Raw genomic sequence first — 12,698 nt, forward strand, 5'->3', positions numbered from 1 at the left:
GTTGCCAAGGTCACAGTGACCTCCATGCTGTCACATTTAGAGGTATTTTAAAGGCTTCATCCTGGACTTCTCAACATTCAACATTGCTTCATTCTCCAGAAACACTCTCTTGTCTTGACTTTCCTGATCCACACATCCTTGGTTTTTTCCTTCTTTCTCTGGCTATTTCTTCATCTCCTTTGTTGGCTTGTGCAAAAATCTGTTTTCACAAATTCTATATAAATTTAAGGTTCCTCACTACTCCCAGTATGGTAGATTGTCATAATAATGGCCCCTTATGATTCACACCTCCCGGTATCAGTGCCCTCATGTGGTCTCTTCCCACATGGCCTCTGGGCTTGGCCACATGACTTGTTTTGGTCAATGGGATATTAGCAAACATGATATAGGCAGAAGCTTGCGAATGGGGGCCTGACCTCTTAGAACCCTGAAACAACCATGCTATGAAGAAGCTCAGGATAAAAGACCATATTTGACCCATCTGCCGAATGCAGCCACATGAGTGAGTTCAAGTCAGACCAGCGGAACCACTCAACCAATCCAGAGACACATAATAATAGACCGTTATCGTGTTAAGCCAGTAAATTTTGAGATGATTTGTAATGCAGCAATAGATAACTGTCATCCTCAGCTACAACAGAGACATGGCTAACTTGACTGCTTTGTGCAAATCAGAAAAAAAGTGAATCATAAAAACATGCCTCTGCTAGCAGACACATCTTTATTCAAATAAAAGGTGCTCCTTCCTCCAGGATGCAGCCCTATACCACGCTCCCACACTCAGTGCTGGGTGCCTTTATGCACTAGACAAGCTGCACACTGTGTGTGAACCTCCTGGGGGATTTCTACACAATTCTCTCCATTTAGCGCAGACCGGAAACTTGGCTTCAGGAAAGGTTTAATTACTCCATGGAAGGAGAGAGAGAAAACACCTAGAGTAGGGCTCCTAGCCTTGAGGATTCAGTAGACTGACTTTTATTGAAGAAGGTAGGCCAAATGTTGCTTATATAGAGTCACTGCATTTTTCAGGCAAGTCGATTAGGCAAACTCTTCTTTGAAAAAGATGACTAGTTCTCAGGAAAAAAGAGGAGCCATTATCCCTCTGAACCACCCATGAATGTTTTGGAAAAGAGGTAGATAAACAGCTAGATTCTAGAGGAGGTGGCAGTGAGAAGCTAGATCCTCAGGTAGGCGTGGTGCCCGGCAGAGATGGCGCCACGATCCCCAGGCCTCCCCGGTCCTATGAGGTCTCCGAGAGAAGGCTGGGCAATTCCACCAGTCTTCACAGACCCACAGGCCTGCGGCAGGCTGGTCCCGGGTCTTCTGCTCCGGCCGCGCAGTGGATGCCTCCCTCTGGACTATAGCGCACAGGGCCACAGCGCAGCTGCGGCTCCTCCTCCTCATACCAGCGCTGTTCACTGAAGTCAGGGAAGAAGGCCGCGATCTCTCTACTGGCTGAAACCACAGAGTCTGTAAGAGGAGGTAAGAAAGAGAAGGGGTTCTCATAGGGAGTGCAGGAAGGAGGTAAGAGGCAGTTAGAGTCAGATTCAGAAACCTGAGCCTCTAGTCCTGCTGACCCTCGGTCCTGGGGCCACATTTGCCCAGACGGCCACACAGGGCCAGAAATGTCTGGAGGGAGGAAAGTTCATGGCGGGATACCTGGCTCTCAACTCCCTCATAGGGCCTGACCACCAGCGGAAAACATCCTCCCTCACTGTGGCCGAGGGCAGGGGAGGCGGACTCACCAGAGCCATGGGTTGTGTTGCGGGTGTCAGTGAGGCCAAAACTTCCACGAATTGAATCTGGGGCCACGTGACGTGCTTGAAACACTCTGGTGGGTCCCATCAGTGTCCTCCAAAGCTGGATGGCATCCTTGCGGGCAAGGATGTAGGCTCGGATTGGCCCACTGTGTACAAAAGGAGCAGGTGTCAGGAATCCGGCTATGTGGTCTAGGAGGGCAAACTGTGAGCAGGGCACAAATAAAGGGACATTCCACCCTGAGAGTTACCCTGTCTTTCTAGCTCAGTACCAACACTGCTTCAAACAGGAGGTGATGGAAGGCCCCTGCTGTGTACATACAAAAGGCCACAGAGGTCAGCAGAGTTGTTAAGTAGCATTCAACAATACTCTTCTATAGCCACAGGACCAATAAGCACCATGGCAGGTGGCCACCAGGTCAGTGTTGGCTTAATCATGGCTCCAAGCCCATGTTTCTTCAGACATTTAACACCGATTACAACTTCAAAGAGCGTCACATGAAATTAACAAGTTTAGGAGCAACAGAGATAAATCTTGGTGGATAAAGATGCCCAAACCAAAATTAGAAGTACCTGGCCATGAACTCCACCAGCCGCTGATAGAAAAAACGACCTGCAAAGAGAGACAGTAACTTCATCCAGACACTGGTGCCCAAGAGCACTTTTTGTACTTAGGTCTCCTTACTTGGAATGATAAAAACCATTTTGGAAAAAAAGGAACAAGGAGTCTGATATACCTGGGTCTGAACACAGGCTCTGCCACTTACAGCCTGTGCAGTTTCAGGTAAGTCATTAATTTCCCCAGCTCAGGTTCCTAATCCACGTGCTGGAGACCTAACAGTACCTACCTCATAGGGGTGTGGGGAAAATTCAGAGAAACCATGAGCATGAGGACAATGGCCGACAGAGTAAACATCCCCTATACCTACTGATATCATCAGGACATAAAACTAAATTTCCGGTTGGGCTACGAAGTAGAACCCTCCTAGAAAATATTTTTAAAAGATTGACAATCATGAAAAGTTTGTGTATAAAGCCAGACTTTAGAAAATGGCTATAACTTTACAGTTGGTAGGTCAGAGACAGCCTGCCATTATGTGTCCTTGCACACCTCGTGGGACAGAGAAGCCTCCCATTCAGAGGACTGCTGATCCTACCTTCGTGTTCTTGGTAAAACTTCTGGCAATCTTCTTTTCTCCACAGAAGTTCTCTCATTCGTACAATAAGGAACTTGTTGCTCAGAATCTGCTGATGAACAGCCTGGATAAACACCACGTCAAAGATAAAAATCAGTCAAAGGGATGGGGTGCCTGGGTGGCTCAGTTGGTTAAATGTCTGACTTCAGCTCAGGTCATGATCTCACGGTTCATGAGTTCAAGTCCCACATCAGATGAGCTTGAGCCCCACTTCAGGTGAGCTACAGCCACACTTCGAGTGAGCCCCGGCTTTCTCTCTTTCTCTCTCTGCCCTTCGTGGAATTCTCTGTCTCTCTGTGTCTCTCTCCCTCCCACCCTCCCTCTGTCTCTCTGCCCCCCTTTGTTTCTCTGCCCCTCACTCACTTGCACCCCTTCTTTCTCTCAAAACAAAACAAAAAAAGATACAAATAAGTCAAAAGGATGGGCCGCCTAGGTGGCTTAGTCGGGTAAGCACCTGACTTTGGCTCAGGATATGATCTCATGGATCACAGGTTCAAGCCCCACATCGAGCTGTCTGCTGTGGGCACAGAGCCGGCTTCAGATCCTCTGTTCCCCTTTCTCTCTACCCCTCTCCTGCGCGTGCGCATGGGCATACATGCACTCTCTTTCTCTCTTTCAAAAATAAACATTTTTAAAAAATCAGTCAAAGTGACCATTTGAGTGAAAAGGAAATCCAGGCTGACCAAAAGAACCCATCAGAGCCCAGGACTTGATGGTCTGTCCTTGGGTCAGTAGAGAAAGAAGGTGGGGTGAGGTAAAGACCTTCAGTCACACGGCTAGAACATGAGCCTCTGGTGCCATCTCGGCCCCTCCCTTCAGCTGAAGCCCACACAACCCACCTCTCGGATCATCATACAAATCTCTTGATAGTGGTCCTGGCTTGAGTTTGTCCCACTCTCTCCAAACCATCACACGTGACAGATTAAAAACACCATAATTTATATGTCCCACTCTGGTCAGAACTTTACTCATGGAATGAGGTGTAACTACTTTAGGCCAGTGCTCAAGGCTGTACTTTCCTTGGCCTCCACCTCTTCCAATTCTCTCGTCCTGTCACCCCAGCCTGCTTGTGGCCCTCGGATCCACCACCCGCGTTCCAGCCTCAGCATCTCCCTCTGTGGAACACCTGCCCTCCTGTGCACTGACCAAAGTCTACCCTTCCTTCCTGCTGGCCAGGGCCCCGCACTTGCAGGCCACCATTCCTGACTGCTCTGGTCTTTCTCCGCACCACGGTGAGCTTTCCCAGCAGTGCTGCGCAGCGAGTACTTATCAAACTATCCTCGGCAGGACCCTACGATGACCCTCCCCCAGTCCCACCAAGATTCCGCACCCTACTCTACAGGGCTCTGAATACCATGCAACATGATTATGTTACATTACATGGCAAAAGAGATATTAAGGTTGCTATTAGTTGAATCAAAAAGATTATCCAGATGAGCCCAATTAATCACATGAGCTCTTTAAAAGCTGAGTTTTATCTGGCCAGGCACTAATGAGGAAGTCAGGTTTAAAGCATTGGAAGCACTGAACACGATGTTCCTGTCTTACAGATGGAGGGAGCTGTGTGATGAGGAATGTGAGTGGTCTCTAAAAACTGAAAGCAGTCTTCGCCTGAAGGCCAGCAAGGACGTGGGGACCTCAGTCTTAGAACCATAGGAACCAAATGCTGCCAACAACCTGAATGACTTGGATGTGGATTCTTACCCAGACCCTCCAGATAAGGACCTGGCCTGCTGATACCTTGACTTTGGCCTCGTGAGACCCTGAGGAAAAACTCAGCTGAATCTCCTACACCTCTAAATTCTAGAATTGTGAGATAATAAATGTTTTAAGCTGCTAAATTTGTGGTAATTTGTTTCATTGCGATAGAATATACACACATTGTCTACAGGTTTGGTTCTTCTCCTTACTTTATTGGATCCTTATATTTTTTTATCTGCCCCAATTCTCCAGTAGATTTTTAGTCTTCTCAGGGTCAGAGTCCATGGCTCCTAGCTTTACCTCCACGGCATCTTGCACAGGACTGTGCTGTCAGTCTTCACAAGTGGCCCTGTGGCACAGGAAACAGAAGCAGTGCCCAGGACATACAGTAGAGGCTTAAGATTCCTTCTTACCTCCAGAATCAGGGGGTGAGCAACTGCATCAGGCTTGATCAGGGCCAGAGTGAGCTGGAGAGCCTGAGGGCTTCTCAAGATCGAAGTCATCTCACTCCTGCCATCAGAAAGCTGGATTAGGGACCCTTCAGTGCTGTGCTCCCCACCCTTCCTCCTCCGGAGCCATGCAGCCTTGCAAGCTAACAGCGGATCTCATTCCTGACACTCCCAAAGCATGTGGCAGTTACGTACAAAGAAGTTACCCATTCAGGAGAGATTCAAGTTTAAACTCTACCTGTCTCTGCAATATTCCCTTCCCTTCCTAATTTTTCTTGGTGTTTTAGAGGATTTACAATTTACATTGCTAAACAGCCTGGCCACAAAGGTACAATAACTGTTTCCATTCATAAGGCCTTCTATCCCATAGTGCTCTCCCATCGATTCTAGAATTGGAAAATTGGATGGACAAGAATTGGGATGTTCCCAGGACATCCCCCCCAAAAGTCTGCTGGATACCTACCATCTCTTATCTAATCTTACAGATAGGTCAGGACTTCCCCTGCCCAAATCAAATTATTTTTTTTTTAATTTTTTTTAATGTTTATTTATTTTTGAGACAGAGAGAGACACAGCATGAGCAGGGAAGGGGCAGAGAGAGAGGGAGACACAGAATGTGAAGCAGGCTACAGGCTCTGAGCTGTCAGCACAGAGCCCGACGCGGGGCTCGAACTCATGAACTGTGAGATCATGACCTGAGCCGAAGTCGCACGCTTAACCGACTGAGCCACCCAGGCGCCCCCCAAATCAAATTCTTTAACACACTTGGTTGTCCTCAGGGCAAGGCTTGTGAACAAGCAACTCCAAGGTCAAGGACTAGTTGTAACCATTTTGTATCTGTAGCAGCTGAAACACTGCCTGGGACAAAGGTCAGTTTTATTGACTAAATGAACCTATATAGTCTTATTCTATCCATCTTTGTATTTCTAGTGTCTAGCATGGTGTAAGAGCTCAACAAATAATTGTGGACAGGGCACCTGGGTAGCTAAGTCAGTTAAGTGTCCGACTTCAGCTCAGGTCATGATCTCGCACTTCATGAGTTCGAGTCCTACGTCGGGCTCTGTGCGGACAGCTCAGAGCCTGGAGTCGGCTTCAGATTCTGTGTCTCCCTCTTCCCCACTTATGCTCTCTCTCTCAAAAATAAACATTAAAAATTTTAAAAAAATAATTGTGGACATGATATAAAGAATCTAGAAGTATTTTATAAACCAGACTAAGAGAATTTGAGGTCTCTCTCAACTGTGAAATTCTATTCACATGTGAGAAACTGATCATCTCTTCAGGACTAAAGACTAGGTCTCAAAAGATTATCTGGTGGAGCTCCTAAATTTGCCAACAAATATGGAGAAGGCTTCCATGAACACACACAGGGACAGTCTGGACAACACCCTCATTTCCCTTAGGCTGAAAGTAGCCTGATGATCACGTTAAAGGCAGTGCTTGCTTACTCAAACCACAAAACGAAGTCCAGCCTAACTAGTGCAAGATCAGCCAACCCACTCTCCCTTGCATCTCAGGTTGTGAGTAACCCAAAAACAAGCGGAATCTTCACCATATATCTAGGGAGAAACAACCTTGACACATCACCTCCCACCCCCTCCAAATCCATGTTATCACCAAGTTCTGGCAATTTTGCCTAAGCAATAGATCTCAAATCCATACAATCCTCTCCTCAAGGGCCACCAGTCCAAGACATCATCAACCCTCCCCAGACTTCTGCAACAGCCTCCTCGATGGCCTCTCAATTTCTCCTCCTGCCAGCCTCTACAATCTGTTCTCCACACAGCAGCCAGTGAACTAAAAATACAAATCTAATCATATCAGTCCCCGCCTTAAGCTTTTGCCTGAGACCTTTTCACAGTCCAAAATGTGTTTCCTCTGGTTACCTCCTATTCACCCACTAGATCTTTTCTTTTAATATTTTTTGTTTTTTGAATTTTTTTTAAGGGGGAGGGAGGGGCAGAGAGGAGAGAGAGAGAATCCCAAGCACACTCTTCATGGTCAGCGCAGAGCCCAATGCGAGCTCGACCAGATCACACCAACTCTGAGATCATGACCTGAGCCACCCTGGGCCCCTCACCCACTAGATCTTAGCTCACTTCCCCTATTACATCTTCTTGGACCTTTTCTTCAGTTATGTCTTCACCCTTTAGGCCAGCTGCATTAAAGCAGGGATTTGTTTTGCTCATGGTTTTATTCTCAGTACCTCTGCAGAGTGCCTAGCACATAGCTGGCTCTCAAAAGTATTTGGTGAAATAATGAATGAATGAACCTCATCCAGCTATACCAAGGCCAAGATGCTAGGGGCTCTCTAGGGAAGGATCTGTTTCCTCTCCTAATGCCAACTAAGTAATGACTGTCATGGCCCTCGGTTTACAACAAATGTTGACAGGTCAAGAAATTTGTTCAACTTAAAAGTCACTCCATCAGAGAATCATAAATTTGGGAGGTTGCCTAGGCATTCGCCGCCACACCGAAGGCACCCATTCCTCCGATTCCGGGAGGGCGGCGGCAAAGCCCCTCGTCCTCCTAGGCAAAGCGGGGACCTGCAGCCCTCCCCCAGCTCTGTCTCAGCTCCCCATTCTCTACCCTCACCCCGACACCCGAGGCCCAGTTCTCCAATCCCCCAGGCACTCAGCCCCATTTCTTGACACCGCCCCTCTCCTCGCTGCGCCCCCCCCCCCCCCCTTCTCTAGGCCTGCAGCCGCGCGACTCCTGTCCTTTGTACCCAGGCTTAAGCCCATCCCAGATTCTGGGCTGTTCGCGCCCCAGCCCGGATGGAGTTTCAAGTCTAGATGCACCTGGTCTTCCACCGCGGCGCCCGGCCACCAGGCACCGCGACAGCTAGCCTGTGCGGCCCAAGCGGGGTCCTTCGGGCGTTCGGCCGGGCAGCCCTGCTGGGGGTCCTTACCGTGAAGCCGCGAGTGGAAGAGCCGGAAGTGGAGGCCAGGTGTGTGGATCCCGCGGGGAGACCGCGTTGTGGGAGCGGTCGGGTCGAAGGCCCGCAGCATGCAGCACGAAGACCGGCCTTGCTTGTGGTCCTTGTCTCTCTCTCCAGCGCTTGCCCCTGCCGTACGAGAGGACAGAGCCGTCTCGGGCGGGAACTGCCTCTCGGAGCCGGCGCGGGCGCCCTCAAGCGGGAGGGAGGGCCAGGGCGGAGTTCGCGGGCTGCAGTGCGCGGGGAGGTGGTGGCCTGGCAGTGGGCCGTGCTTGCTAGCGGGGCCGCCGGGACGGGCCTTGCCTGACTCGTTCTGTCTTACTTTTCTGTCTAGGATGGTGCGTGGCACATGGTTGCTGCCCAGTACTTGTCTGAGGTACGTGAAGGGCGAAGAACTGGTGCTCCCGATCGCGAGGGCAGAGGCAGCCATTGAAAGTCTTGAGCGATCCGTGGACACGAGAGAGCACAGCCAGTGTGGGGGTGGTGACGGAGGATGCGTGGCTGGGTCCAGGTGTACATAGAGAAACTAGTCGTAAGGGCCTTGAACATGTCGCTAAGGAACTTGGGGTGCGGTGGGTTACCAAGGAGTCTGTTGAAGCAGTGCAGGGTCAGGAGATGAGAACTGGGTGTATTCTTGGTGAGTAGTCTCACATATGGAGAAGGGACGGTGTGGCTGGTTGAGGAAGGGTGATAATATTTTTTCTTGGAGGGAGTCACTGAATTAGAGTGAAAATAAACCATAACTGTCATCAACTTAAATATACATATTTTTAACTGACTCTCCTGCCAAATATACAGGTGTTGCACGCCTGGAATGTTGGAAGGCAGATCTTTGGTTTTGGGAGCTTGTTTCCACCAGACGTCTTTGGGAAAGGCCATTCATCACCTGTCTGGCTGGTGAAGGACATGTCCATTTCTGCCTTTACAGGATGAGAGTAAATTTAACCATGTGCTACTGACCAGACATCAGGTTTTACTCTTATTTTCAAAGTGTACCAGGTCCCAGTTTTGTTTTCTACGTTTTTTTAAGGTTTTATTTATTTATTATTTTTTCAAAGTATATTTTCCAGAGAGAGAAAGAGAGCACGTGCGCGCAAGCCGAGGAGGAGCAGAGAGAGAGAGGGAGAGATTGAGAATCCCAAGCAGGCTCCTTGCTGAGCAGCTCAAACTCACAGACCGTGAGATCACCACCTGAGCCAAAATCAAGAGCTGCTTAACTGACTGAGCCACCCAGGTGCCCCTAAAGGTTTTATTTTTAAGTAATCTCTATACCTAATGTGGGGCTTGAACTTACAACCCTGAATTCAAGAGTGGCATGCTCCATCGGCTAAGCCAGCCGGGTGCCCCTGTTTTCTACCTTTATGTTTGTTAACATAACTTTGGACTGTAGGGACTTGGCCGATTTTTAGACCATGGCCATTAGTTCACCTTTCTGTCTTCTGTCCTACACACACCACACACATGCACAGGAGAAGGCTTTATTTAGTTCATATCTTATAGTTGCTTTGACTGTCCTCAGCAGTAAGCCTACATGATGAAAGTAAGGGCAGGTGTGATTTTAGGAGGAGACCCAATAAATAACACTCTTTCTGAATTTGGGCTCAGAATCAACAGAAACGGAGTAATGGTAGGCAGGTGGAGACCAACTGCCCACTTATTTAATACTGATGGAGCTGTTGGAGAACATAACAGTGTGAGAACCAAATTCTCCTGCCTTCTAATTCTGTGCTGCCAAAGTTCAATGCCAGGTCTCTTAAAAGTTTTAAAGCAACAACAGAAAGAATCTAAATCGTTAACAGGACATACAAAATTATCACAGTATTGTGCCACATCCGCCAAATTTAAATTTAGAAAAGACCACTCTCCAGCTCATAACAGATTTTGTCCCTGGAAACCTGCCAAAAGATCTTGATACTCAGTGATATGTGAAGGAAGGTGAATGGGCTGAAAAGGTCTTGATTCAGTTTCCCTGGGACTCCATTAATTGTGTACCAGTTATTCAGTCTCCAACTTCTGAGTCTAAACTCAGTTGGGAGAATCGGCCATTATGAGGTTAACTGGCCTGTGTTCATTGTATCCTGGGCACATCTACCTGTGTCTTATCTACCTAGTGGCATTTAAGATGATGTGGCCTTCATCATCAACATACTTAAGATGGTGTGGCAGCCCCAACCAGGTCTTTGAGGTGCCTTTCTTTTTTATCTAGCACATTCAAGTTTCTTAATACCATTTCTCCTTTGGGTTCTGTGTTTCTGGCATCCCCAGGCTGCATTGAGGGTGGGCTCTTCTGACAAGCATACCCAGCCCTGCTGTGAGCAGTCCTGTGTGGCCACTGCCTTCTGTTGTGGAGTTGGTCAGGACACTTGCCTCCTGTGGATTGAGGGGCAGGAAGGTGGTCCTTTACCCCACGAGTTTCAGTTGAAAATCACTCTTGGTGGTTTCTTTCTTCCTGTTGGTTTTTTTTTTTTTTTTTTAACTTAAAGCTGCTATTTTTCTAAAGTTTGCTGCCTCACGGACCCAGTGAGAATTGAGACCTCTGCTCTTCAAGATACTGTCTTCAACTTCTGGATGTGTCAGGTGGGGAGTAGCATTTCTTTCAGACGCTTCTCTTTTGGCATTTTTTTTTCTGGGTTCCCCTACTCCTTTCCAGAAGGCTCAGTGAATTTCTCACATTTTGTTGTTGGAGAGAAAGCCAGCTCCTTGCTAGGCTACAGAGAGTGGAGAAGGAATGAGCTTGCAGGGCTGTGCCCTAGAGATTTATCTCTCAGTTGTTTCCCAAGATAGGAACTTTCTTTTAAGAAAATCTCTCTTTTCTTTTGTTTTCATTCTTGTACTGCTTCTAATCTGATGTAGCAGGTTTCCAAAGTTCTGTTTCTTTCTGGACTTCCTGAGCATATGTGATTTCTTAAGACAGTGTTTCAGGCGCAGGCTTTTTCTCATTTCCTTCTTAACCTTTGTGGCTACGGTAGTTTCATTGAGTGTTTTTTCTGCTTCAAGTCTAGAAAGATGACATATTTTATTTCTAATAAGGGCATTTTTGTTATAAATAAAATCCACCACCTTTTTAAGATTGAAGCTGCATTGTAAGTGTCAGAACTATAAAACCATAGCCAGAATTATTGACATACAGGCCAGCAAGTGGGGAGTGACCCTTAAACTAAGTAGAAAAACACCACATGAGTTGTTCTTGTTTTGTCCTTTGGCCTTGAGTCTAGCTCAGATGCAACTGGGGACAGCCTTTTCATGTTGCCTGCTGGGCTGGGACTACCAGTAAAGTTTGGAGCTTACACATGTTTGTGTTCCTTAGCTAAGGAAAGCTGGCCTGTCAAACTAGCTAAAAAACAGTAAAGGACCAAATGCTTGTTTTGCCCCAATATCTAAAAGGTGTGTGTAGGGAAAGACTTCCTGTAGTCAAATCTATGCCTCAGCAGGGCCTGCTTGCTAGGGTCTTTTCTGCTGCTTAGGCTTTGCGGATGTCCCATAAGGGAAGGCAGTAGGTCTGTGCTAAGGCCAAGGTCAGTACCCACACCTTAGCTCTTATATTCATAAACCATAGTGCTTGCACAAGGACAGTGCCTTTGCTGAACCATGTGACTGGCATTTCATTAAGGTATTCATTCATCCCTGCTTGTCTATCAAATCAGGTTTATGGGGCCCCTGGGTGGCTCAGTTGGTTAAGTGTCCCAACTCTTGATTTCGGCTCAGGTCATGATCTCATGGTTTGTGAGTTTGAGCCCTGTGTCTGGCTCTGTGCTGACAGTGTGGAGCTTGCTTGGGATTCTCTCTCTTTGCCCCTCCCCGACTTGTGCTTGCTCTCTCTCTCTCTCTCTCTCTCTCTCTCTCTCTCTCTAAATAAATAAATAAATAAATAAATAAACAAACAAACATGTAAAATCAGGTTTATAAAAACACTTGCCTATGAACAAAGTACCCGGCGTTCAACATGGCCAACTTGAAAAGTGTTTGAAATGCCTCAAGTGCTAGTCCCATCAGGGCCTCAACTTGTATGTGATGTTTTGCTCCCCACAGTATTCACTGGATCTCCTTTTTCTTATGTTCTTTGCCACATCATCAGATCCTAACATTCCTTTGAATACGACATCCTCCAGCCCTGCCAAAGGGCAGAGCCTGTTCCTGTAAAACTTACAACACAGAGCAGCAGAACCTGTGGGCAGGGGGTTCCCAAAAGAAGGAAAGGAAGAAGAGGCCAAGAAGATTCAGCCAGGAGAGGAGAGGTGTGGCAAGAGGCCAGGAGTGTTTAGAAGAAATCCTTCCCCATGGACTCAAGGAGTCAGTCCAAGAACTGAAAAAATAACTCTGGTTTCAACATGTGTGTTTGGGAAATGGTTAAGAGGTTGACTTAAAGAAGAGAATGCATTCATTTGGGATGTGGTGAGTTTGGAGTGATGGTAAGACATTCAAGCAGAAGTAGCTTGGTGGTGGTTGGATCAAGTTCGGTGGGAGTTATCAAAGTGGTGATAGTTGGAAATCTGTCAGTGGGGAACTGATCATGGGAAAGAATGCGGAGAGAAGGTAAGGTCAAAGACCTTCCTTTGTCAAAGAATAGTATAAAAACTTTATGTATATTGGGGCACCTGGTTGCCTCAGTTGGGTAAGTGTCCATCTCTGGATTTTGGCTCAGGTCATGATCTCACAG

General features: G+C 47.4%; 2 protein-coding genes and 1 long non-coding RNA gene across 14 annotated transcripts in view; 2 read left to right on the forward strand and 1 right to left on the reverse strand.

Moving 5' to 3' along the window:
* The window catches only part of LOC111556228, a 31,814-nt gene extending 27,020 nt beyond the window's left edge, over window positions 1-4,794 (forward strand). The window contains exon 2 of the long non-coding RNA XR_891314.4: window positions 4,504-4,794. This is a non-coding gene — a long non-coding RNA (uncharacterized LOC111556228). The remainder of the gene's footprint in view (window positions 1-4,503) is intronic.
* Window positions 703-8,214, reverse strand: NME6 (NME/NM23 nucleoside diphosphate kinase 6). 5 transcript variants are annotated; one of them, XM_006928709.5, is made up of 6 exons: window positions 8,015-8,214; window positions 5,068-5,164; window positions 2,915-3,017; window positions 2,331-2,370; window positions 1,746-1,906; window positions 703-1,470 (listed from the first exon to the last, which is right to left on the reverse strand). In XM_006928709.5, the coding sequence occupies exons 2-6, from the start codon at window positions 5,155-5,157 to the stop codon at window positions 1,283-1,285; spliced, it is 582 nt and encodes a 193-aa protein (XP_006928771.3). In that variant the 5' UTR covers window positions 5,158-5,164; window positions 8,015-8,214; the 3' UTR covers window positions 703-1,282. The 5 variants fall into 5 exon arrangements, with proteins under 5 accessions (XP_006928771.3, XP_019676562.3, XP_006928772.3 ...); XM_019821003.3 differs by having other exon boundaries at window positions 703-1,455; window positions 8,015-8,188; XM_006928710.5 differs by lacking the exon at window positions 8,015-8,214 and adding an exon at window positions 7,905-8,004.
* Window positions 7,979-12,698, forward strand: part of FBXW12 (F-box and WD repeat domain containing 12) — a 75,059-nt gene continuing 70,339 nt past the window's right edge. The window contains exons 1-4 of one of the 8 annotated variants that reach the window (XM_045049711.1): window positions 8,001-8,053; window positions 8,376-8,417; window positions 10,542-10,618; window positions 12,071-12,433. The gene's annotated coding sequence lies outside the window, so the exon portion shown is untranslated. Of the gene's footprint in view, window positions 8,054-8,375; window positions 8,418-9,250; window positions 9,276-10,541; window positions 10,619-12,070; window positions 12,434-12,698 lie in introns of those variants that run through there. The other 7 variants (XM_045049722.1, XM_045049733.1, XM_045049705.1 and 4 more) reach the window with 7 other exon arrangements.

The sequence above is a fragment of the Felis catus genome, chromosome A2 (genome assembly GCF_018350175.1).
Source record: "Felis catus isolate Fca126 chromosome A2, F.catus_Fca126_mat1.0, whole genome shotgun sequence".
Classification (NCBI taxonomy): Eukaryota; Metazoa; Chordata; class Mammalia; order Carnivora; family Felidae; genus Felis; species Felis catus.

What these genes read in the sequence shown, in the direction of transcription:
- NME6 (XM_006928709.5), bottom strand. Translation starts at nt 5,157, where the DNA reads ATGACTTCGATCTTGAGAAGCCCTCAGGCTCTCCAGCTCACTCTGGCC. An exon ending in CTGGTGGAGTTCATGGCCAG is followed by an intron (nt 1,907 to 2,330) that starts GTACTTCTAATT and finishes TTTTGTACACAG; the next exon opens with TGGGCCAATCCGAGCCTACA. An exon ending in CAACACAACCCATGGCTCTG is followed by an intron (nt 1,471 to 1,745) that starts GTGAGTCCGCCT and finishes CTCCTCTTACAG; the next exon opens with ACTCTGTGGTTTCAGCCAGT.